This window comes from Macrotis lagotis, chromosome 6, assembly GCF_037893015.1.
Source record: "Macrotis lagotis isolate mMagLag1 chromosome 6, bilby.v1.9.chrom.fasta, whole genome shotgun sequence".
In the NCBI taxonomy this organism is placed as follows: Eukaryota; Metazoa; Chordata; class Mammalia; order Peramelemorphia; family Peramelidae; genus Macrotis; species Macrotis lagotis.
In genome coordinates, this window is record NC_133663.1 from 94,022,335 (window position 1) to 94,049,599 (window position 27,265).

The following is a 27,265-nucleotide window of genomic DNA, read 5'->3' on the forward strand; positions in this document are numbered from 1 at the left end:
ATTCTCTATATGTAAATTTGCCATGATTTTAGATGTGCTATTTCTTATTAGTTCTAAAATCTGTTGCTTAAAAAACACTCAAGATATTTTAGCAGCAAACATACAAGCAAATCCATATTATTATAACTGAACTGTAAATTCTGAAAAAAAAACACAAAAAACTGAAAAACCCCAAAATTAGTCAAATAAGAGGACAATGCATATAAAGATGCAATTCTATTTTACTCTATAAATATATTAAACATGAGATATTTTAAATATTTGACAATTCTAACTGGTACACCAGGGGAAAAGACTAATATGAGTAAAGAAATGATCCAATAGAAATTAATGTTGAAGAATCTTCTTATTTGCAGCATAAGTATCAAGCATATAAGTATTTGAAACATTTGGTTCTTACTGATAGGACCACATGTTTTATTTCTTTTGTTATCTATTAAAACTTTAAAATGCTAAGCAAAGATATAAATTTTGACTTTGGTTTAGATAATCCCTTTTGTAATATGAAATTTAGGGTTCATAGGATCACTCATCTGGAGTGGGAAGGGACCTCAGAAGTCATTTAATCCAATGTCCTCCTTCTATAGATGAGGAAACTAAAACTCAAGGAGACTGAATGACTTGCCCAAGGACACATAGGCAATAAGTGCTGGGGGTGGTGGTGGTGGTGGTGGTTGTGTTTGAAGTCAGGTTCTCTGAATCCAGAGTCAGAATTCTCTCCATTGTATCAAATTTATCATTTACCAACTGATAGTGAAAAGAGAAGGACTAGCAATATGTGAAGACAGGCTGGGGAAATGTAGGTCAAAAGGAACAGAAAGAAGGGTAGCAATGGAAGAATAAGATGGAACTCGCAAGACATATTTTTTATGGTAAATCAATAATGACAGCTGTTGAGAGATAGTTACTAATGGGACACAGGGTGAGGGGGAAAAGGAGAAGGTGAGGTCAGTACTATAATTTGTTCCTTTAATCCTGAACTGATGGACAACTCCCTATTTTCTTGAAACTATGAAAAGAATTGATATGCATACTTGGCACATATGGATCTTTTCAATCTTTCTTTGATTTCTTTTGGATATGTGCTATGTAATGGCATCACTTCATTAAAATTTATACACAATTTAGTGCCGTCTTAGATAACTCTCCAAATTGCTCTCTAGAATGACTAGACTGTGCTGGAACTGAACAGCTACTCCATTCTGATGGGTATGAGATGGAACTTCTATGTTATTTTGATTTGCATTTCTTTAATTATAACTGATTGGGAGCATTTTTTTTTCACATGGCTGCTAATATCTTGGACTTTTTCCTTGGTAACTGCCTATTCATAGTCTTGGACCATTTACCTATTGGAAAATGGATTTTTTTAATGTTCCTTATGTATTTTGGAAATCAAACTATTATCAGAAAATCTTTATGCAACGATTTTTCCTAATTAGTTGCAAGTTTCTTAGTTCCATTCCCTATTTTTTCTTAAACTATTATTATGCAGAAGCTTTTTAATTTCAAATAGTAAAAATTATACATTTTATTTTTGAAGTGCTCTATCTTTTGTTGGTTCATGAACTCTTCTCCTATCCATGGCTAGGAAAGATATTCTTCCCTTGCTCCTCTAATTTGTGTATGATATGACCTTTTAGATTTACATCCTGAATATATTTGGAGTTTACTGTGGAATCTGACCAAGTGAAACAGCATGTTTAAAGTGTTTCATAAATCTTCAATCACTACATAAATGCTAGTCACTATAATTGTTCTTCTTGTTCTTCTTTGGTGTAAGACATTGATCTGAACCCAATTTCTGTTGAATCACTTTCCACTTTTCCTGGTATGGTCTTTGATCTTAGAGAGCACTATGCTACTCTTCACTTGCTTCTATATATCATTTACTTAATCTGTTCCACAAATGACCTTTCCATGTTTAGCAAGTACCTATAGATAGCTTTGATGATTACTGATTTGTAACATGGTTCAAGAGTTCATAATGATTCCCATATTTTATCACATTTTTGAGAGAATCATATATATGCATACATATGTGTGTGTGTGTGTATATATGAAAATACCCCTATATATAGATATCTATATCTATTATATATTATATGTATATATTAGATATATCTATATCTATTATATTTATATCTATATAACAATACACACACACACACACACACACACATCCTGTAGCAAGTGAGGCCATCTAACTCCAACTACAATATTACTGACAGGAAACAGAAGAAAGTCCAAGTCACTACCATGGGTAAAGATGCATAAATGGCAGGGAGTTAATAATAACTTCACATTGTCAGTATTAAGTCCATCAGGGTAAAGCCACGTTGTTAAGTCACAGTCTTAGGAACAAGTTATTCCCACATTTAGAACTCTCCTTGCCCTCTAAGGGTATGCTCCTTCAAGTCTGCATCTTCCAACTCCAACCTCTACACTGAAGGGTCTGTCCATAAACCTTCTCTTCTCTCTAGGCACTCTCATTAGTTTTGAGTGATTCCATCTTTAGGTAGATGCTTCTTCTTGTTCTGCTCTCTTCCTCCTGAGCTCTAAGTCAATGTCCAGTAAGCTCCTCAAACAGATACAAAACAGAACTTCTGAGCTTCCCCGCCAAACTCGTCCCTCCTCCAAACTTCCAATTCATATCAAGGACACCATCATCCTTCCAGCCACTCAGGTTCAAGCTCATAATTGCTGCTGACTTTTTTAATCTTCCTTACCAAAAAATCAAACCATGGGTCCAATCTGGTCATGTGTATCTCCATTGCCTCTTTTCACACACATAAAGTTGGATCTAGTATACGACTTTATTATCGTTCTCCTTTGTTATTACTGCTATAGATTTTTAACTGACTTTTTTTTTGTCCAATCTTTCCCCTTTCCAATTCATTCTTCATAGTAGTTTTCAAACTTGTTGGACTTAGGATCTTACCCTCTTCAAAAATACTGAGAAGCTCCCAAAGAGTTTTGCTTTATGTGGGTAACATTATATTTATTCTATTAGAAATTAAAATGTCCTCATATTACTATGAATATAGTTTTGACCTTATGGATTTCCCCTCTAAAAGGTTCTTAGAAGTCAACAGACTACATTGAGAATCATTGCCCTAGTTACTGTCTGGAACCCTGAATGAATGAATGTGGCTAAAATGTACATTTGCTTACTCCATGCCAGGTCCCTGTGTTTTCTCATTATTATCTTGTTTGACTCTCACAAAACTCACCACCTCTAGGAGATAAGTGTGATTATTGTTCCCTTCTTATAGATGAGAAGTGAAGTCCCATGCCCAGGTTCACAACTACTAAATGTCTGAGGTCTGATCTGAATTCAGGTCCAGTGGGAGAGCCATTGGGCAACCTGGCTGCCTGGAGACAGCTGCTAAAGTGACAGCTCTGATAGTGTCACAATAAGGGCACTTATTGTCTAGAATATCTCAGGGGCTCACCCAGCCACACTTGTGCTTGGTGGGGATCACACTGTCAGGTGTGTGGGGAATGGATGGGAATGAAGAGAGACTCAAGGCAGGATGCTTCATCTACTCAATACCAACAATTTCTGTTTTCATCTAGATTGCAATTCTGCTTTATATCTGAGATGGGGACAAGAAATTAGATAATCCTTGTTGTTGTAAGACAGCAAGTCACTAAATGATGAACCTACTGCATAGAATAATTCTCACAGGAAGCTGTGAAACTTTTCATTTTCAAAGAATGTTAATGCTTTGGCAAATGCATGGCTTTTCACAATTTGTGCTAGTGACAAACTAATAATAATGAAAGTTGATAATTTATCCATGCAGTTATTGTTGCTATTTTTATAAAGAAGACAATAAAATGGGAAAAAGTGCCTCCTTTTGCATGCCACTTATCCAGGAATGGCTACTCAAAGAAATATAATCAAAACTGGCCACAAACCATAAAACATCCATCTGTTTACAGAAAAAACTAATTTGTAATAACATAATTAAAGCAACTTACTCTAAAAAAATCACATATGCTTTAGAGATAAGAAAAGAGAGAAGAGATGAATAATGAGTCTGCTTACATTCCTCTGTTATACTTTTGCAAGCAGTTTCTCAGAGATAAAAGAAATCATTCTAAGGATAGGTGGGTAACCACTAATATGGCTGGCAAATATGTTTATACTGTTTATACTTAAATAGTGAAAAACTTATTTGTATCATTGTATAGTATTTTTATATCATACTGTTTAATCAGTGACTGGATCCAAAAAGAATCCAAGATAACAAGTGTATATTTAAAAAAAAAGTATACATGAAACATACTGTTAACCTTTAATTATATTGGACCAATGAAGTATAGGATAATTGAAATTGAGCATCCTTAGGAAAATCTGAAGTTAATTTAGAACTGATAATACTAAAGTTTTTCAAGGGAAATATAAAGATATATAAAATGAGATCATGAGCAAGAAGAATAATCAGACAATATGATTTTTCTATTATTCCTATTGGAGTCTCGGGAACAGAATAATCCATCACTAAGGGATTCAACAACTCCTTGTAGCTGTCCCTCTGGAACTCTTTATGCACTCTTTGAAACTTTGGGTTATTAAAAAGCAACTACTCATTATCAAGTACTGAATAACTGTTAACCATTTTTCCAACTAATGCCTCCACATTCCACATATCAGCAAAAGAATGAGAAAATGGAAGTAATCTAAAACAAAAGGATTAAGTTCCTGCAATATTCCACAGTGTTGCCCAAACCAGATTAAAATGTAATTTGGGAAATATTTAAAAAAATAAATAAGACACAGATAATGTTAATGCATGTGTTTAAGTCAATACAAAGCACAAGGATCTTCAGATAAGGTTTAGTGGGGCCCTTTTTCCATTTGAGTTTGATACCACTGTCCTAGAAACCATACCTTTAATCTCTCATCTGTCCCACTCAAGTCATAATCATATTAAAATCAGAGATTATTTTACACTTAAAATGATTATTAGATGACAACCATCATCAGTGAAACAAAATCCTTAAGTAGTTAATCCATTCAGTCACCACAGGTGCCTGGCCACACAATAAGTCACAAAGAGAACTAGCTTTTTAGATAACAGTATCACAGTAGAAGGAAGGCTGGGCCTGGGCATCTCACTTAACCAATCTGTGCCAGTTTCCTCGACTCTAAAATGATGAATAATAGCAGCAGTCCTAAGCATCCTGACTGGCACAGGGGAGGAGGCTCATCGAGAATTCTCTTCTCTTTTCCCTTTCCCCATTTCTGCTATTGAAAAGAACTTCTATGGTTCTTCTAACTAGTCTTTCTGCCATGTGTATACTGATTAAAAACAAACACCAGTCCAAAATACTCTTCTCTTATTACTGCTCTAAACATAGTCACATGACAACAAATATAGAAATTAGAGAAACAACCTTCTCACTTCCAAGATGGCAAAAGCCTGGATGCTGACAGCACCACAGAGAGGGACTCCAGTCCTAATCATGCAGACTGATTTTTACTCTTTTCCATTAGAATCTTAATTGGATAAACTCATGGTTTGGAGGTGCTTATAGGTGCTCTAAAACCAAACCAAGGAAGCAGAAGCCAGTAGAGGTCTAAAACCAAGTTGGGAAGGGAGTCATGCTTCAATAAGAACAGGTCAAGGTAAATTCAGAGAGGCTCATCATCAGTTTATCCACAAAGGTAATGAATTTTCCAATAATATAAGTAATTCTTAAAGATGAGATCTTAAATTGTAGGGTTCAAATCTTGCCAATATCTCTTCCAGGACTGAATCTATGATCCTATGATACTAAATGGTGTGTCTAGATGGGGGGACTAGGGACTATTACCATAGCAACATCAAGAAACTCTAGAAACAGAAAACAAAATAATTATGATTGTGTATTCCATTAACAAATTCTAAGGAAATTGTTTATAATGATACCAAAAAAACTAAAAGAGGACTTAATTATAGTTTTAATTGTGCATATGAAAGGAAATAGTATATAAGTGATGATTACTATTGTTTCCAGAGAAGGAAGATTTTTTAAAAATGGGATTAAGTTATTGTGTAATCTGTAAAAGCTGGATTACAATTGGAACTGAAATGAAATAGGTTCAAATCCCATACCAGATACTTAAAGCTGTGTGGCCCTGAATATATCTCAATCCATTTAAGTTTCAGTTTTCATTACCTATAAAGTAATGGAGTTATTAAATTCTGGGGTTCTGGGGCAGCTAGGTGTTGCCCTGGAGTCAGGAGGACCTGAGTTCAAATACAGCCTCAGACACTTAATAATTGCCTGTGTAACCTTGGGAAAGTCACTTAATCCCAATACCTTAAATAAATAAAACTAAGGGAAAAAAAGAATTCTGGGGTCTCTTCTAATTCAATTTAAGATCCTACAAAGATGCAACTGAGAAAGAATAAAAGCTTTCATTTAGAAAGTGCTTTTCAGGTAGTAATATATGATCTCATTTGTGCTTCGAAATAATTCTGTAAAAGGCAACAGACAGCGCAGAGGATATTATTATCCTCATTTTATAGACAAGAAGACTAAGGTTCAGGAAAGGCAGGTCTCTTGCCTCTTACACCTCACTCAAATTTATGTCTACTGATTCCAAGTTCAATAAAAAAATTTTAATTAATTTATTTTCATCTATAAGCACATGTATTTTTTAAATTACAAAATTTCCTTCCACCCTCCCTTCCTAACACCCTCCTCTCAGCAGAGAACAGTCAGGTTAGCGTTGTACATACATATTTTGGATAAACGTGTTTATATTTTAGTCATTTTCAGTATGAGGAATTAGGATTAAGGGTAAGAGATAATTTTTATAAAGTGTTCATCAGATTCTGAAGGTTTTTTTTTGTTTTGTTTTATTTTTCTTCCTCTGGATGAGGATCACATTGTCCATAGCCTGTCTAATATCTTAGCTCTTTGAACTGCTGAGAGGAGCTGCTTCCATTAAGATTGATCATCTCACAATGTTGTTATTAATGTGCACATTATTCTCTTGTAATACAATTTTTACTTAACTAGTTAGTAAGTATGTTCATAGCCCTATGGAAAGTCTCCTTACTAAAGAAGATTAGAAATGCAATATCAAAATTACAAAAAAAATTTGTTTTAAGCATGATAAAGACTAAGCATCTGATAGCTTCCATGATAAAAGTGATGATCACATGATTAGCAAGATGACACAGTAGTTTTCCTCACATCTCACCAATCCAAAACCTCAACAAGAAACTGAAATAGTAAAGAACTGGAAAAAGTAAATGTCTTTTGATTGTGAAATGGCTAAACAAATTATAGCACATGAATGGCATGTATACTATTTTCACACTGTAAGAAACAAATATGAAGAATACAGGAAAACTTAAGTGAACTAATGTAGTATGAAGTAGAACAGGAAAACAAAATACATAATGATCGTAATAATATAAACTAAAAGAAAAAACTCCTGATCACTGAATTGAGCTGAATAAATATACCTCCCTTCCTTTACTCAAGAAGTAACAAGTCTAGGTTTGTTTGCCTGATTGAGATGTTTTCTCACCTGTGTATAGTATCAAGGATAAAATAGGGAGAGGATGGGTTCATAACCTGGTATCACCCTAGATGACCAGCCAGTTTTTGCCTCCACGATAGCTCTTATAAATGTTCCCTCCTCTGAGCTCAGAGAGCCACCATGAGCATTCAGGTCCTCATCATCCCTACACTACTCTACTGAAACAGACTCCAAATTTGGTCTTCCCATCTTAAGTCTTTTCCCAATCCAAACTATCTTCCACACAAAATGATTTTCAAAAAAAAGGAAAAGTCTGATCATGTCCAGAAGCTTCCTAATGAAAAAAAGTATAAAAGTAAATGTGTTTTCTAAAAATGAAAGCAAATAGGATCAAAGAGACACTTCTATTTGAAATTTAATTCTCTTCACCCCTGGGCCCTCATCTGACCAGTCAGTTTCTCATTATTTCCTGCTGTTCCACATACATGATCCTCCATCTCCGATCTCTGGGTATTTGAACTTACTATCCCCCCCCCCCCCCCGAATGTTCTCTTCCCTCATCTATAACCCTCAGAATCCCTGGTTTCTCTCAAGCTCAGTTGAAGAGCTATCTTCCTGTTCCTTTGGGGTATGAGAACATCTCCACAAACTGGTTGTTATCTTTGTTCATATTCAGTGTCTGACTGTACGATGTATGAGCTCAAGGGCAGAGATGGTTTCATTCTTGTCTAGGCAGGCTCAGCACCTAGGACAGTGCCTCCTACAAAGTATGCACTTAATAAATGCTTTTTTCTTTTAGGTTTTTTGCAAGGCAAATGGGGTTAAGTGGCTTGCCCAAGACCACACAGATAGGTAATTAAGTGTCTGAGGCCAAATTTGAACTCAGGTACTCCTGACTCCAGGGCTGGTGTTCTATCCACTGCACCACCTAGACACCCCCTTAATAAATGCTTCTTGATTGACAATGAAAGATATGGAAAATAATCTTTGGGATTATTACAACTGAACACTCAAAGAAACCTTGTAGTATTACAGGTTTTTATGACCTCTTGTTCCCCTTATCTTATCTGTTCTTCATATCTGCCCTGGTGAGATAAGCCACACAAACTGAGAGGTAAACAGGTTAAATAGCCTGTCCAGGTACCAGGTAAATAGCTAGCCACTGAGTGAGGAAGAAACATTTGAACACAGATCTCTCTTCTCTCCAAGCCCTCAGAGAAGAAGAGCACAATCTTCCCCCTGCTAGAATATTAATGCTGGAAGAGAAATTAGAACTCAGCTAATCCAATCGCCTAATTTCAGTGTTGAGGAAATTAATCTGGCTAAAATGACACAGCTAGTGGGTAACATTAAGCAGTAAAGTAAGCTAACTTTTGCTAACAAGACAATTAGAATTAAATAGATTTGCATAAGTCATGTCAAATTATGGAAATATGGTCAAATCCAAATGAGCCTTAACCAGGCAACTTACAGGAGGCTGAATCTTCTTTGCAGTTTCTGTAATTACTTGTTCCAGAGGCTTCCATATTTGAAATGCATAACGACCTATAAGAAGTAAAAAGCAAATGCATTTTCTAAAAATTAAAATAAGTAAAAATCATTAAGATATTTATCATAGCATTTATTTTATGGGATATTTTACCTCAACACATTATCTCCAAAAATAGCAAGAAAATTCATCTTTATATATAAAATATATATAGTTAATCATATCATATAGTTAAATCAAATCATATAGTTAAAAAAATTTAGTTGGTCTTAGAAATAAATGAGTGATTTTAATAGAATTATTTCTAGAGAAAAAAGTTAAGCAGAAAATTTTTTCAAAATCTAACCATAACTTCTTACTCCCTTTCCTAAATAATAGTTTCTTTTTTGTTTGGGAGTTCTACACAAATAAGAGCAAAGCAAGTTTTCTTTTGTATTTAGGGCATCAATTAAGTACATAACTTTATTATCTAGACAGTATTCTTCTTATTTTTCCTTCTGAAAGTCTGCCTTCGGTCTCTTGACAAATTACTGATGGGAATATCAAGGTCTAAGGGAAGGGCCCAAAGCATCATCCAGGCTTTGTGTCTATTTTTCCAAGAATCAAGTATCTCCAGTACACAGATATAGAGAGCAGTTATTATTCATTTGCAAATAGATTGCTTTAGGGTGCAAAATACAGTGACAGAACTGGGGCATCCACGAGACCCAGCTCCACCCAACAATGACAACAAAAAGCTTTCTGAACAAAGGAAAACATTAAATAAGGTTAGCCTCCAGCCCCATTTCTATCCACATTCTGCACCAAACCTTTAAGCATGTTCACTACTGCATCTTTCATTCAATTCTACTCTATACATTGCCATAAGATCTTTCCAACTTGGAACATGAAGCCACTATCCTGAACCTGAAAAAGAAGCTGGATATTTTAAACCCATTTAAAAAGAGGTCACCAAAAACTGGAAGATTTTTTTTTTAAATCTTAAGTATATTTTTCCTTAGACTTCTACTGAAGGAATCCATGGATTTGAAAAGTGTGTAATCATTAAATATGCTAATAATAAACATTAAACCATTTTGCCTTATATAGAACACAGGACAAGGCGCTGTATGTTTGATAGAGCATACTCAAAGCAGAGGTAGAAGATAAGACAAAGTTATCTTCTCTACTTCTGAACCAGTACCTCCTGCTGAAATCTTAAAAACTTTCCCCCACAACACAGCTCTAATCACTGTAATTCCTTAGGTTTATTTTATTTAGTTCCATAGAGAACTGATCCCAGACTCCAGAAGCCAGTCAACTATGAGCATATGAGGACCAAAGGTAGTAAAACTCTGGTAGCCTAGCAGGAAAAAGAAAAATGCAAATATAAATATAAATCATTTAAGTTCTCTTGGTAATGTATACTAAATCAGCATATTGCTAGTGAAATTAAATATCCTGATATGACAATAGCAAAAGAAAAACAGTTTTTATTTTCTAGTTTTCTAGCTGGATGTAAAGTGGACTTGATATATCCACATCCAAGCACAGTTTCATCTAAAACAGAAGATTCAGCAGAAAAGACCACATGGATAGAACTTAAACACAAAAAAGATTAAAAGAAAGTTTAACATGCAAAATGCTCTTAGGTTCAAGTTCAATGAGCAATGGTGTGGTTCACAAAAAGAAAAGTCACTAATTTGGGCAGGCACCAACTTTGTTTTAAATCTTTAAAACTGTTCTATCTTAAGTAGCAATGAACAATAGTAGTGAACATTCTTCATGACTTCAAAGACATTGGGCTAATAATGTTGCCATCTCAAGTAAAGAGGACCCGTGGCATCATGGGGGGGAATTGCATTTAAGTGAAGGAAGTAGCACAAAGTTCCCAAGTCATTAAAGACCAGGGACAGGACAAAAGTCAAGCTGCTAGCACAGCAATGACCTTGGCATCTTCTGCTTCTGAGCAACCTTGAAGCACCCTCACCTGTCCTTATGACTGTTAGAACACATTGTTTTCATTTATTCTGGGAAAGTCTTCACATGCTTGGGGTGGACCTCACCCACCCTGTCAGTTAGCCTCCATCTGATTGAGCCCACGTGCTGAGACGGGCACCAGGTGTGGCTGCTGACAAGCTCCCCTCCCTTCTTGAAGCCACAGATGAGAGTTGGGTGAAAGCTCAACACCCACGGAGGTGGGGCAGCCTCCATTCCCAGCAGAGCTGCTCCGTATTACGTATTATCTACCTACAGAAGATGACCTTGAATTCCCTTCTATTTATAAATCTGAGATCTAATACCCTCCGACAGTCCGTGTGTGTCGATCTCTATGTAGACAACATTAAAATAAGGCAGTTGGTGGTGGTGGGGAGACACTAGTGTAGGAGGAGATATTTCAACTGAATTCTGAGGGGTGGTAAGGAGAGAAGATGCCTGCAAGACACGAGGGATGTCTTGTCAACAGTCACAGAGACAGGGTCATTGAGTATGTAAAGGAGAATAATTGATATTGAGTTTAGAATTGCTTGGGGTCACAGTGTGAATAACTTTAAATTCCCAAAGAGGAGCCTGCATTTGTCCTGGAGTTTATGAAGTGGAAGAAGGTCAGGATAAAACCTGCATTCCAGGCTCACATCATGGGTGTGCAGGGTGGATTCAGAGCAGGAAGACTAAATGAGAAGTGCATTCAATAGTCTGGCCAGGAAACAAGGAGGATACATGGCCTGGCCAAGAAACATGAGGAGAGTATAGAGAAAGGAAATGAGACATTGAGATGTTGTGGTGGGAGAAACAGCATGATGTGGCAACTCATTGGTTGTGTGTGGTAAGAGAAAGCAAGGGATCAAGAACAATGCATGCCATACGGGAAGCACAGAACCCCATCTTCCTTAAAAAACATTGACTACCTCTCAGAATGGCCGATATGACCAGAAAGGGCAATGATCAATGTTGGAAGGGATGTGGGAAATCTGGGACACTAATACATTGTTAGTGGAGCTGTGAACTCATCCAGCCTTTCTGGAGAGCAAGTTGGAATTACACCCAAAGGGCAATAAAAATGTGCATCCCCTTTGATCCAGCAGTACCATTACTGAGTCTATACTCTGAAGAGATCATGAAAAAGAATAAAAAAACATGACTTGTACAAAAATATCTATAGCAGCTGTTTGTGGTGGCAAAGAATTAGAAACTGAGTGAATGTCCATCAATTGGGGAATGGCTGAACAAATTATGATATACATACATTATGGAACACTGTTGCTCTATTTAGAAATCAGGAAGGATGGGAATTTAGGGAAGGATGGTAATTCAGGGAATCCTGGAAGGATCTGCATGAACTGATGTTGGGTGAATTGAGCAGAACCAGAAGAACAATGTACACCCTAACAACATCATGGGTGTGATGATCAACCTTAATAGACCTGCTCATTCCATCAGTGCAACAATCAGGAACAATTTTAGGGGATCTTTGATGGAAAATACCATCTGTATCCAAAGAAAGAACTGTGGAGTTTAAACAAAGACTATTACCTTCAATCTAAAAAAAATGACTATGTAATTTTGCTATCTTTTATATTTTATTTTTTTCCTCAAAGAAATAAATTCTCTCAACACATCCAGTTTTGATCAATGTATAGCATGGAAACAATGTAAGGCTTATCAGACTGCCTTCTGTAGGGAGGTTGGAGGAAAAATTGTAAAATTCAAAACTATTATTGTATATAATTGGAAAACAAAATGTTTATATTAAGAAATAAAAATAAAAACCATTAAGACTGAAGAAATATCACATATAGAGAAGATTATTCAGACAGCAATAAGAATGATGAACTAGAGAGGGAACGAGTACAGACAGAAAAACTGATACCACTATGGTCTGGGTAGGTGGTCAGACTGAGGACAGAGAAGAAGGGATTGTGCAGGTATTTATCTGGAAGGATTTAGATAAGAAAAGTGAGGGAAGAATTAAAGATCAACCAAAATTATAAAGAGAGTGATGGAATTCTGGAAATAGAGATACTAAAGTTAGAAGGAAGAGCAAGCTGAGGAGGGGAACATGGCTTAGCTCTAGATGTGTTAAGTTTCAGACGCTAGTAGGATGTCAAGCTTAGAGATGTACCGTCCGCAATTAGAGATGTGAGTCTGAAAGGAAGATGAGAGGTCAAGACTTGAGGTCCAAATTCTGAGAGTCATGACTAGAGACTGAAGCCCCTGGAGAGGACGGGCTTGCTTAAAGACAGTGTGCAAAGAAAAAAGCCAAGGATAAATTTTGGGGAACACTCAACATTATGGGGAATAAGAGTCAGGGAAAAAGATAAAAGAAACAGAAATATAGGAGAAACTAGAGACTGTGTGTGGAGAGAAAAGGAAATATTCCAGGAGAGGGAGTACACAACAGTCAAAAACCACAGGGAATGTCCAAGAAGATGAGGACTGCAGTTTTGACTCAAGTACTTACATGAAGCAAGGTACTTCCTTAGGCAGTGAGGTTACAAAGCAAAAAATGAAAACTGTCTTTGTTTTCAGAGAGCTTATTTTCTCCAGAATGTAAGGCATAGGAAAAGATCACTGTACCTAGCAATGAGGAGCTCAATGGCAAGTTCCCAACTCTCAGGAATCAGAAGAGAGAGAAGACATCACGATATATAAAGCTTTTTAAAGCTCAATAATGAAAGAGAAGAAAAAAAATTGCTGGATGCAACAGGAAAGCCAAGTAAAGGTTTTTGGCTTTTTTTAAGTATTACAAAGACCTGGATATGCTTATGAGGATAGGGAAGAAGTCAATTATGACTGGAGAACAAGGAGACCTGAAGATACATGAGATGGTAGGGATAACTTCTAGAACAAAGTTCTGGAAGAAGAAGGAGAGAATCAGATCAAAGATGGGTAGAGGGTATAGCTTTAGAACTTAGTAAATCTCTTCTATAAGCAGCGAGAATTAGGAGAGAAAAGATGACACTACTGAGAAAGTTTGAGTAGTTAAGAAAGAATTGAGGATTTTAGAGAGACAGAATTTGAAATATGGGTGTTTTGGCCATATTTCCACAAGATTTCTCCTCCATGTCTGTTTCCAGCCCTTTGTTGAAGGACTAGAACTTCAAGGCTCTAAGCTCCATACTCCCTTGCAGCCAGTTTGGGGGTACTACCATTTTGGTTTTGAAGTCTCTATACCACCTTTATTCTCTGGGCTTGCTGAATTTAAAATTTAAAATGCTGATTTACATAAAACATTCCAATCCATAAAACAACACCCAAATCTAAAATAATTCACCTTTGATGAGGCTATTAAGCCTCTCCTTTAGAACAAGACTTAGAGGGACTTTCCACCATCCCAAAGCAGAGATGAATTTTCAGTGGCTAAAAATAAGGAACTTCAACAGGAATTGAATTGAGACCTCTGGATACGAAGAGCTCCAAGAGTTTCTATGAATTATAAAATTATAGAAGAACAATGGGAAGACATTTACAGTTTATTTCACTTACCTGCAAATGCAAAAGTTGCAACCCCTAGTCCCACTGCTATCAGCGTCCTGGCCTATAACAGAAGAAGGAGGTCATTATGCAGTGTTCAAAAGGCAGTTGGTACAATATTTTGAAATGTTCCTATGATGACAAAATGTGCTTTAAAATCTTAAGAGTTAAAATAAATCACCCCTTTTCATCACAAAACAGGCAAAGTAATTTTCTTTTTTTCTTTTATGAAATTTTATTTAATTTTTCCAATTACATGCAAAAGTAGTTTTTTTTTTAACACATAGCCTTTGCAAGTTTGAGTTCCACATTTTTCTACTATCCTCCCGTCCCTTTCCCTTTCCTCATAGTGACAAATTGTCACTGCTGTACAATTATAATCATGTTTAACATAAATACATATTAGTCATGTTGTGAAAGAGGAATTAGAATTTGGGAGGAGCTCCTTGAGAAAGAAAGGAGAATAGAAGTTTTTAAAAGAGTGAACATAGTATGCCTTCCTCTGCATTCAGAATCCAGAGCTTTGCTAGCTGATGGTAGCATTCTCTCAGGATTGTTCTAGCTCTCTGAACTGCTGAGAATTATCAGAATTATCCAATTTATAATGTTCTTTATGTCTTGTTTGGTCATAAACTTCTCCCCTCTCCATAAGTATTTCTTGATCTCTGATTGGTCTAGGGTATCACTCTTTATGTTTAAATTCTAAACCCATTTCAACCTTATTTTGGAGAGGGTATAAGATGTAAGTCTATGCCAGCTTTTGCCATGCTACTTTCCAGTTTCTTCCCAGCAGTTTTTGTGGAATAGTGAGTTCTTATCCCAGAAACCAGCATCTTGGGGTTTATTAAACAGTAGATTACTGTGGTCATTTACTACTGCTTCTTTTGTACTTAATCTATTCCACTGATCTACTTCTTTATTTCTTAACTAGTTTTGATGACTACCACTTTATAAAAGTTTTAGATCTTATATGGCTAGGCCACTTTCCCTTGCATTTTTGGAAAAGTAATTTTTAATCAATTGATACAATTTGTAATATCCCTTTAATGTCATATCAGAATTCATTCTTTTTCTTTTGGTTTTTTTTTTTGAGGCAATCAGCCATAAGTGACTTGCCTAGATTTACACAACTAGTAAATGTCTGAGGCTGAATTTATGCTTGTCCTAATTTGCTGCAAAGTAGCTGCCCCATATTAGAATTCATTCTAATCAAGTCTTCCAAAAAAAAACCCCCCACCAACCTCTAAGTATTGTTTTTAATTTTTGAGATTATTTTAAAGTAATTTTATTATCTTCTCTAAAAGTAACTAAAATTTTCTTCCATTGTTTTTCATTTGGGATATTTAACAACACTTAGTACTTTTAAAAAGTTTAATAAAGTTTTAGTAAGATGTTTATTAAGGAGAATTAGAATTGAAAATTGATACAAAACAAAATTATTTTAGAAGTTAAATAATCTTTCTTTATAATTCTATGACATGGTAAAAAGAGTTATGGATATAGTATTCAGCATGGGAATTTGGTGCATCCACAGGATCAATTTGAAGACAATCAACTTAAATCAGAAATCTGCCTGTCCCTTTATATTTCTTTTAATGAGAAATAGCTGTAATCTCACCAACCCCATTTTTGTCAAGGCTACTCCTAGTTTCCCAGGCACCTGGGTTCTTCAATAAATGCTTACTAAATTGAAAACACCAACTATGTAATTATTCTTTTCTCTATCCCTAAAGAAGCAAAGGAATGCTAAAAGCTTCCTAATTCCCTCCCATTCCCCAACTGGCAGATGATTGGAACAGGAACTCCTGACATTTTTTCAGTTAACTTTTCCTGAGAACTGAGGGAAGTTCAATACTCAAAAGTGGTCACTGATTTTGACTTAAATAAGATACATGGAGACAGCAGATAGAGCAAATGAAAACCTGAGAAAAATACATATATACTTTAAAAGGGTAACACTATTTTTTTTCTTCTTGACCAAATGCTTTTTCATTTTTCCTTTTTGCTGTGATGCAGAAAACAGGTCTTCTGCTATTATTACCTAACCCACTGACACAAATAACAATGGAATTGCTCACCTTGCTTTATATAATAGATTTGTTTCTTGAAAATCCATATGCACACTGTTATTCTGTATTTTACTTAAACCCAAGGAAAGCTTAGCAAGCTATCCAATGAAGTAAAGATATCACAAAGGATGAAGGATGGAAATGGAAGGACAACAAATACAAGAAAAATAGAAAAGATTTGGAAAATCATTACAGAAAATAGTTTTCTCCATCAAGGGCAATGGAATCAATACACTTGAATTCTAATACATTACCAAATATTTTCATTACAGGAAAGGTGAAAATAGTATTAATATAAACAAAAAATGGAAAAGCAGCTGGAATGGACTCTATGTACTGTGACACACAGATAGATGGATATATAGATGATGGACTGATAGAAAGAAAAATGGATAGAAGGAAAAGACAGAAACCATGCTGAAATGGACCTAATTCTGAGGGTATTACAGGATCAGTTTACAAGGCTTAAAAGAAATAAAAAATATCAAAAGCGTGGAAAAAAATCTTGGACCTCATTAATACTAAAAAAAAAGGAATTAAAGGAACATCAATATGTTGACCCTAGATGCTGTTCCATTTTTACAAAATTATGATAGTTATCTAAACATAAATTGAGGTTATCTTCCTGAGGGCATTAATAGAGAGCAAGCTTTTGCTAAGAGAAACTTCCTGCAATGTACATAATCACCCCCTCATTTATTTGTTTTATAAGGGCTAATCTTTGTAAATTGAGTTTTCCTAAATTACTTTAATGAAATGTAGCATATGTAATGAAAATGAACAAATTGCTCTTATTTCTCTATTCTACAGCCTAATCACTAGAATCAATCAATTCTTTAATTCTATCATTTCCTAAAAACTGATAGAGATCTTTCCTATCCCCCCACATTTTTCCACCCCATGTTTAGAGTTGACTTGAAGACAGCATAATTTATCTTTATATATATCTAAATGATTAGATATGTATATAATTATATACATGAATAAGCATACATATACATACACACATATTTATATATGCATATATACAGACATGTATCTATGTGTGTGTGTGTGTCTATATGTAATTATTCTAACTATGCCATCAATGCTAACTATCCTTTCCTAAAGGAAATAGCAAAATTCCTTGTATTTAGCTATGTTATTTATTTATTTTAGAAAGATTTTATTTAGAGTTTTACAATTTCCCCTCTTTCTTGCTCCCCCCCCACAGAAGGCATTCTGTTAGTCATTACATTGTTTCCATGATATGCAGTGATATCATTTGAATGTGATGACAGAGAAATCATATCCTTAAGGAAGTATAAGATAGCAAAATTACATAATAAGATAGCAGGTTTTTTTCCTAAATTGAAGGTAACAGTCTTTGGTCTTTGTTCAAAGTTCACGATTCTTTCTCTGGATACAGATGGTATTCTCCATTGCACAGAGTTCAAAATTGTCCCTGGTTGTTGCACTGATGGAATGAGCAAGTCCATCAAGGTTGATCATCACCCCCATGTTGCTGTTAGGGTGTACAATGTTCTTCTGGTTCTGCTCATCTCACTCTTAGCTATAAGTTATTTAAATCAATGAATGCAATTAGTATTTACTATTCAATAGTGAAGTTTGCTTCCATTCAGCCCCAGATAGAGAGGTGCTATCACCTGTGAAGCTCCTTGCAAGTAGGACTTGTTTGGTTCTTTGTACATGTGTCCCCAGCATAAGGCTTGACATAGATATGTTTGACTGATTACTTAGCAGAGCTAAAAAGTTTTAAGTTATTCTGTAGTTTTCTCATTTCAAAATATAAGAACAAGCTTGCCTTGAAGGTAATAACTACATCTTGGCATTTCTGAGTTATGTACATTTCACATTATTTTGAAAATCATTACAAATGTGTTGTTTCTGTACTATTAAATCATTTTGAATAAAAACATGAACCAACTAGGTTTCCTGCCTGGTCAGGGCCATCGCTTGAGTTGCTGCTCTGACCACCAGCCCCAGGAAAGGCAGTTAGTTAATCCAGCCCTGGCTCAGCTGGTCTCTGCTGCAGTCATCTGGTTTAAGATGCAACTTCGAGGGGCTCAGAGTGAATCTTGTCTGGCCCTTTCCACTTCTGGACACAGGACACAAAGTTCTAGGGTCTCATACTGAGCAACGATAAGATGGACTAGAGTTTTTTCTGATCATTTGATTGATTCAAAATCAGATCTCACTAAAAGGAGAAACCAGCTATGAATAATGCCATCTGGACCCACTTCTTTGAAAAAACAAGCATCAAGACAAAAAAGGCAGAGCAATATACTGGTGATCCTTCATGATCACAGCAAACAGAAGGCACTGATTTAACTTGTATATTCAGTGTGGGTACAAAGTACTGGATTCTTTACATATTGAGTCAGAAACTCAAAGACTCCCTGGAATAACCAGCTGTCCAGTCACAAGTGAGTCAGAAAGTTCTTGGAGAAAGCCAAAATACTAGATGATCTCCTTAATGAGAAACATACTGGTATCCAGATAGGAACAACCAAGTAGATGAAGGATGCATAGTTCCTAGATTCTGACAGCAATCTGGATAGCCCATGTATCATGGAGAGGTGGTGGATATGGATAATGAGTTGGGTCAAGATCTGAAGAGAACAGCCAGAATAGCATTAATCAAATGGTATTTTCAGTAATCCACAATTTGTTCCCTAACACAAACATCAATTTTTTCAATGCTAATAATATTCTCCTTCAGTACACAAAAAGTGTGTTCCAAGATGTTGTAATGACAGCTTTCCAACATTTTATTAGGAATATGAAATGTTTAGGTGAGTCAATATTTGCTATTGCCCATACCAAAAACCTGAATAATAAAATTGAGACATCCAAAGAAATATTCTTGACAGCAGTCACAATTGAAAAAAAAATCAGCCATTTCTGTGGGAGCTTTACTACAAAAAAAAATGAATGAACTACTCTTATTTGCAAACTTGCCCCTTGATGAACCTCCCACTAAGATCTCTTTTCTAAGAGAATCAACTTGCTCATTTTCAGAATTAACTTCATTTATTCTGAGGCCAATGAACAATCATGGGTTGGGTTAACTAGCTCTATCCATATTTTTTTTAATGACTTTATTTCAGATACCCAACTTGACTCCTCTTGTATTCCTCCCTACCATGAGGAAAAAAATTCATTCACACACACAAAATGACATCCATTATAATTAAAGAACATTCTCACCAAGGGTAAAAGAATCATATTTTTGAGAAAAATGTATAAAAAAGGAATATGGATTGCCCTATCCTGAAAAATTTCTTATCGTTTGTCACTAAACAAAAGCAATGGTATAAAGGGGTTACTTTTCAAATAGTCTGAGAAACCATAAAGAAAAAATACAAAGGAGACCTAACAGAAAGAGAGAAGTATATAATTTTAAACTTTGAAAAGAAATAATGTTAAGATTTTTAAGCAAGGAGTTTATACAGAATCACTGGACCCTACCATTTTTGAGCATTTAATTAAAACAAAACAATCCTAAACACATTTGGTTGTAAAGTTCTCACATGGCTCATTTGACACAAATGGTATAAGCATTTAGATATTCTCATCTTTACTATTACTACTACTACTACTACTACTACTACAACAAACAAAAACAAATTACCACATGAGTTTTATCACATCTTTCACATTTACTTAATCTTAAATTTTATATCCATAGTCCACCATCTTTTATTTATTGTCATCCATAAAAATGGACTTCATTCTTTATTTTAAATACCTTTTATATCATTTTTCAAAATTAAACTACTATTAAGAGAGCACAAAAAAGATATTAAATAATAGAAAAAATAATTCTAAAGCAAAATAAAAATTATTTTCATGGTCACCAGAATCAGGGCACATTATTAGTTTGCAAGGGCAAGTGCAATTTTTATAAACTGAAATCACTAGGTAAAAATATTTGCTTTTATAACTACATGAAATTATCTCAGAACTTCAGTGAATTTTTCATACTGCAATTGAATCCTCCTTGAAAATGATTTATACATAATAATTGAGACTATAGACCTCATTTGAGCCCAATTCCAAGCTATTACTACTACTACTACTACCATCCAGTATTTATAAGACATTTAAGATTTGTAAAGTGCTTTATAAATGCGATCTCATTTTATTCTCCCAATAATCCTGAGAGAAAGGTGCTATTATTATTCCCATTTCATGAAGGAGTTAACTGAAACAGAGATTAACAGGATCTCAAAATCTGAGGACCAATTTTAACTCAGTTCTTTCTGACTCCAGGTCTATCCATATCACATGCCTGCTGAATAAATCTAGCTAAAGTCTTATGATAAGTAGTAGGAAGTTCAACCCCTAAGAGTATTTTAAGATGATCCTGGGCACTGTGAAAGCCAGGAGAGGTTTTCTGTAAAGGCTCTGGACCCCCTTCTCCTTTCCACCTCAACTGCCCACAAGGTTGCCTTAGACAAGTATTAGTTTTTGTAAGGTTTACTATTAATATATAATTGGGATCTGAATTCATAACTCCCAGCAGCCAGTCTTGCAGAAACAAATGGAAAGTCCCCTACTCTTACCCACATAAAAGAAAATGAGTCTCCCTTCCCACCCAACCCCTCTTTGCAAAGATTGGGAAGGTTGTGGCCATGAAATAATGTACATACTGTCTGACTTGGTTGATGATGGGCTGTTGATTAGTTTTGTTGCAATTTTTTCCCCCTTACCTTTTTTATTTTATTTCAAGGAATGATGATTGACTGGGTAGGAGAAGTAGGAGGGATAGGGAAGGTAATGTAAAAACTTGGTAAAAATTTTCAAAAAACAAAAGGAAATTTTTTTTCAATGACTGATTTAAAAGTGTTAGAAGCATTACTAAAATCAACATTTTCTATGAGGATACACTTTTCCAAAGTTGTTCTATATTTCCTGTTGCCATATAAACCTTTTGCAGGCAAAGAAGTGAGGCAGACATTTTACTTTTAGGTTTGAAAACATGACTGGTAATTTTGCATTTTGAATCTGTTGTGTTGAGAGGAGGTATCAAAATGAAGACTTGTCTGCCTAAGTGTAATTAAAGGATGAAAAATGAAAAAACTTCTCTATCTTTTCTTTAAAAGGGTCACCAACTCATCAAATCTATTTGGTGATTACCTACTAGGTGTTCACTGTAGAATTAGTATTAGGTGATACAAAAGGAAATAACAAAGACCCTCTTTTCCAAAAACTCATGATCTCATTCAGGATATTGAATGTATATTCAAATGGACTTTGGGATCCTGATTTGGATATTCCTTCCTGGGATGAAAATGGAAACCCACACACGGCTGCTCATCTGTGAAACTCTTGTCTAGATCTTCTCACAGGACTGCCAAGTTCACTTCTGCTGTTTCCTGACTTTCTGCTGACTTTAACAGTGTCATTCTCTGTCCTTGATATCTTTTACTCTCCCTCTTTTTACTGCAACCCCTTCTTACCCATCATGCATCCTTCTATTGCTTTCTGGGCATTATTTATTTTTATGTTTTTGGAGACATGGATAGAATACCGGTATGAAAAAGCTGTATTTTTTCCACAGAAAGCCTAGTGTCATCATTAAAATAGCTTTACAGTTTTCCAAAGTTGGTCCAGCTCGGTCTCCTCCCACTCAATTTTGGACTCAACCAAGTTGCCATGTGTACTGGCCCCAATAGGACAGCAATAAATTGCCATGTAAGTGCATACCCTAATGGTGTCAACAGACACTCTTCATTCTCTTAATCTTTTGTGTGAAGAGTCAAACCAAACTCTTTTGGATGGCAACTTATTAAAAAAAAAAGTGAAGTTAACAGACAGGGGAAAAAATGTAATGCTGATTTTGGGGTTATTTTGGCTGTCTGTGAATAATGAAATTACTGATTTGTTAGAACAAAGATTAGAATGAACAAAACGCTAGAGAAAGGAATATAGAATGAAACATGGGGTGTAATTAAAGAACTCAATCTTGAACTATTTAAACATTTTTTAAGTGTACCATGGGAAGTGGACAACAGAAATTAGTGTCAATTAGGATAATTTTATATAGGAATTTAATTTATACAAATCAATTGGCACCAAAAGAAGACCAAGTGAGAAGCACCATAGTTAGTAAAGATCTGCTATATTTGCCAAGTAGAAAGAGATGGCAAAGTCAACAATATGAATATGAACTCATTTGTAAAATCTTATAAAGAAGAATGCTGAATTATTATAAGTAGTATCATTGTGTAAAACAGAGGAAAAAAAGGTGGAGAGTAAACTAATTTAAAGAAAGCTTGACAGGCTATCCAACTAAGCAGTCATCCACAGAGTAGGTATTTAATAGATATTTCCTTCCCCCTTCCTTTCTTTTTGCCTTCCCTCATCAGGATATACTTTCAAGAAAAATACTTCATTATTCTGCAGAACCACATAACTTAGTGAGTACAATCTAATGCAATTCAAACAAACCTAAAGTGAAAAGGAGTAGTCCAAGTAATAATAATGTTTGTCCTTCATTTTCTTTTCTTAAAATTTATTTAAGACAATGGGATTAAGTGACTGAAACCAGATTCAAACTCAGGTTCTCCTGACCTACACCAGCTAGCTGCCTCTGCCCTTCATTTTTGAAGAAAACCACGACATCAGGGAGGTGATGACACGACAAACATGTGAATTGGATTTGAGTGTGTGTGTGTGTGTGTGTGTGTGTGTGTGTGGAGATACTGCACTAAATCACCAGTGTTCCTTTCTCCTCCAGAGCCATCCTGGGTCCACTGGTCATATATGAATTAGGACGACAGGAGATGACCCTGAATTCGAGGCAAAGTTAAGTGACTTGCTCAAGGCCACATAGCTAGTAAAAGTCAAATGTCTCAGGCTGGATTCGAACTCCTGTCCTCCTGACTCCAAGGCCAGTGCTCTATCAACTGTGCCATATTAGGGTTAATGATAAGGAAACTGAGGCTCAGGGAGAGGAAATAGCTAAATCAAAACTTAAAATCCAGGTCCATCCTCTGCCGGTTTCAAAAGTCTGTTGCCTCATAGGATCTAGAAGGTGTAGATGTCCTAGCAGAACTTTGGGAAACTTTGTAAAAATTTGTAAAAGTTAGTTGTCGGGCGGCTAGGTGGTGTAGTGGATAAAGCACCGGCCTTGGAGTCAGGAGTACCTGGGTTCAAATCCGGTCTCAGACACTTAATAATGACCTAGTTGTGTGGCCTTGGGCAAGCCACTTAACCCTTATTTGCCTTGCCAAAAACCTAAAAAAAAAAGTTAGTTGTCATCGCTTAGCTTGGTTATAAATGTAGAACCTGTCAGAAAAGGAGGAAGGGAGGAAAATGTAAAAACTCAAAATGTTGCAAAAAAAAAATTACAAAAAACAAAATCCTTGGTAAAAACCTACCATTATGTGTAGCTGGAAAAACAAATAAATTATTTAAATTTTTAAAAAAGTGAGTTGTCATCCTTGATTTTCTCAAGCAACGGATATAAACAATATAAATCTCCCAGATCTTCACACTAGAAAAGGTTGGGAACCACTGGATCACATCCAGCTATTCCCAGTGGCCATATTTGCCAGGTGCTTTGTTGTTATGTGTGAGAAGAGATGAGTAACATTCTGGAGCCAGAAGTTGAGCTTTTCTTTTCAGAGAAGGAATTCTTTTGAGGGGAAAAGGGCACACTCAGTTTGCATTTTCTCAATAAAAAAGGGAGGGAGGGGAAGAAGGAACATTAAAAGAAAAAAGGACTATGGCATTTGCTTGCTGCCAACTTTGTGGCTGAGTAACAGAAAATGAAAAAAAATCCAAGGCTAAAAATATGTCAGAGAGAAATATTTAACAGTTGGTCTTATCAATGGAGACAGCTCACAGATTTGATATTGTACTTGATTTACCCTATAAAATACATGTCTGTGCTTCCCCAATCCAATCACTTTTCCTAACACAGCTCTCACTCACTACCCAGAAATGACACTGCCTGAAGTTAAGAAATGTATTCTGACAAACTAAAATGCCCAATCTGTGTGAAAATAACTAAAACTATGACTGCTCAATGTTGCCTATTTTAGACTAACTGCCAAGTATTAATTTTTATAGCTAAATAATTCTATTTAATTGCTGACATCATGATCTAAACAACTCGTAGTCGAAAAAGAACTTCAAAATTTAATAAAGGGAAAGCAATTACATAACACAACCAATTACAAATTTGTTGTATGCATGCTATTAACCATGTTCTTATTCTCAAAAATGTACCATAAAATATAATATAAACACAACATGTAACAGAATCTTCAATTCATAACACCTGAGAAACAAGATTACATCAAACTAATGGAAAAGAATAAGCCAGATGTCTCACATTTTTTTTTATTATCTTGCAGTGATTCAAATCTCATGGGTTAATCATTGGCAAACCAGATTCTGCTGAAGTCAGTAATTTCATGCTGTCTTATTGTTTAGTTCAATTTCTACAAACAAAGCTTTTTGAATTCAAACAACACAAAGTTGAGGAGAGGAAAAAGGAAGGGGAAGGATAAAGTGTTGCTGAACCAGCAAATACTGTTGTGGGAGGATGTTATAAATGTAGATTTTTTTTTTTAAATTCATATTCAGGAGAATATGTCAGGTATGACAAAATGTTATTCACCAAGCAGAGGACTCACAGGTTATCTTCCTCCAAATCTTCACTCCTGTCACAAATTTCACAAACTTTTAAGATCTGCATCTGCCCAAGCTAGGGAATCCATCCCAAATACTGGTGTTACACCTTCAAAAGCAGATAAGCCAGAGAGCCCCACTACAAATTTCTATGAAAATACTGCAATAACTTAAAGGAAAGAGAAGCATTATCAATTTTCCTTTACTCTGGGCCCATGATGGGCTCCATTTCCCTTGAATGACTGCCACTGGATTCAACACCTCGTCCTGGCAGCTCCTTCAGCCCCCATGACATCCTGGACTGGGAATATTCAGTCCTCCTTATGCCTTTCCTTGCATTTCATCCCGTAGCACCAGGCCCTTCATAAAGGTTTACTGATTGTGGAGGGAATGCTCCCTTCCCTTGCCCCCTCATCCTTCCTCCAGTCTCCCAGCTGGTGTGCTGTCTTGCTCCATTAGCATGATGCTCTTTGAGAGCAGGGAATGTCTTTTGTTTTTCTTGTATCTGTATGCCCACACATCAGTGGAAGGCCTGGCATATGGGAACCACTTATTATTTCCTCCCTTTCTCTAAGACCTAAGCTGCAGAGGGGTGGACTGTGTTTCCTTATCCAAGTTTCCTGTTCCAATGAAATCACAAGTCCTCCCTACCTTCTTTTAGGCAAGAGACCTAAAAAAAGCTATCATTCAGGAACAACCCAATGGTAAAAGGGGTGTGCTCTCAGAGAGCATTCAGATACAGAACCAGAGGAAGGCCTCTAGAACAACAGGTTCATCCTCTGTGGAAGGAATGTGGGACAACATAGCATAAGAAGTGATGATGGACAGGTAATGATCCGCATTGTGGAAGGAATAGCCAAATGTATCACATCACACATAACTAAAGTAATGGAGTAATAAGCATATACTAACTTCCATAGTGAGATTAGTAAGTGAATAAAAGAGAATCTCTCAGGCTTACCAAAATCAGTTGCATTTTATGCATAATTTCAAAAAAAAATCTTAAATCCTCATTATGTATAGTGATTGCCTAAGAATAATCTTTTAAGTACTACTCTATATTTATTCAGTGTGCCACTGATGTCAACATGGTTTCCTAATTAAAGCAAGAAGCTTTCACTGATGACATTAAACTAAAATATGAATAAATGTGAAAATAAGGGTTGGCAAAAAATAATACATATAATTGCAAAGTCCCTAGCCTCTTATGAATTGATGAACACACTCAAGATGTTATAGTAAGAGCAATAGTACTAGATAATATAAAGGCTGGTCAAAGAAAGTCTCTCTTAAATTTTCATAATCTTTGAGTAAAGAATCTTAAAGCTATAAGGAACCACAAAGGAGAATTGGTACAACCAAGCCATGCCCCATAATCTTTTACAATATACACGACAAATGTCATTCAGGAAAACTTCCAATTAAGAAAAAAAACCTTAAATTCTCTTTCATTTTTTCCAAGAAAACAAATACAACAGATCAGCAGAGTGGTACTTCATATGAGCTAGAAAAGGAAGTTGGCATAAGGGTCATGGTAGGTTCACTGAAGTTATTGAGTCAATGAGTTGCTTCAACCTCAAATACCAGCAAAATATGTTAAGCTCCATAAAAAGTCTTGTATTTATTTATGAAACTGTATTTCTCTAAATCCATGTTGCAATGATAGCAGCTTTACAACATCCTAATTCAGAGTACCATTCAAAATACTAGGAATATTTGTTTGGTTTTAATGGGAAAAATATTCCAAATTTTAATAAACAAAGAAATTAACTTTCAGGACACAATCCAATTTTAAATTTGGAACAACTTCTATTTAGTTGAGGAATTTGTTTACCATCAAAAAATGAGACCAAGAAAAGAACGTGTAACAAAAATTACCTATAAGCACAAAAAAAGTAGTTATTTAATTTGATTTCCATTGATATTATGTAAATATTTAAAGAAAAGGTTGGGGAAAAAAAAAGAGTGCCATAAGGCTAGATAACTTTATGTGAATTCCAGTGACCTAGTAGAACATTCTTCATCAGCAGGAACAAGGTACAAATGAAAATTGTTTACCAGGGAAGTTCTTCACCTCTCTCAGATAAGAATTTTATCACTAATCTCTCAAGTATTTAG

At 35.5% G+C, this 27,265-nt stretch overlaps 1 protein-coding gene across 1 annotated transcript in view; it reads right to left on the reverse strand.

The window, feature by feature from the left end:
* The window catches only part of DNAJC15 (DnaJ heat shock protein family (Hsp40) member C15), a 60,990-nt gene that overhangs the window by 24,102 nt on the left and 9,623 nt on the right, over nucleotides 1–27,265 (reverse strand). The window contains exons 2-3 of the mRNA XM_074191721.1: nucleotides 14,445–14,496; nucleotides 8,961–9,034 (exon numbers count right to left, since the gene is read on the reverse strand). Of these exons, the coding sequence (XP_074047822.1) occupies nucleotides 8,961–9,034; nucleotides 14,445–14,496 (126 nt within the window). The remainder of the gene's footprint in view (nucleotides 1–8,960; nucleotides 9,035–14,444; nucleotides 14,497–27,265) is intronic.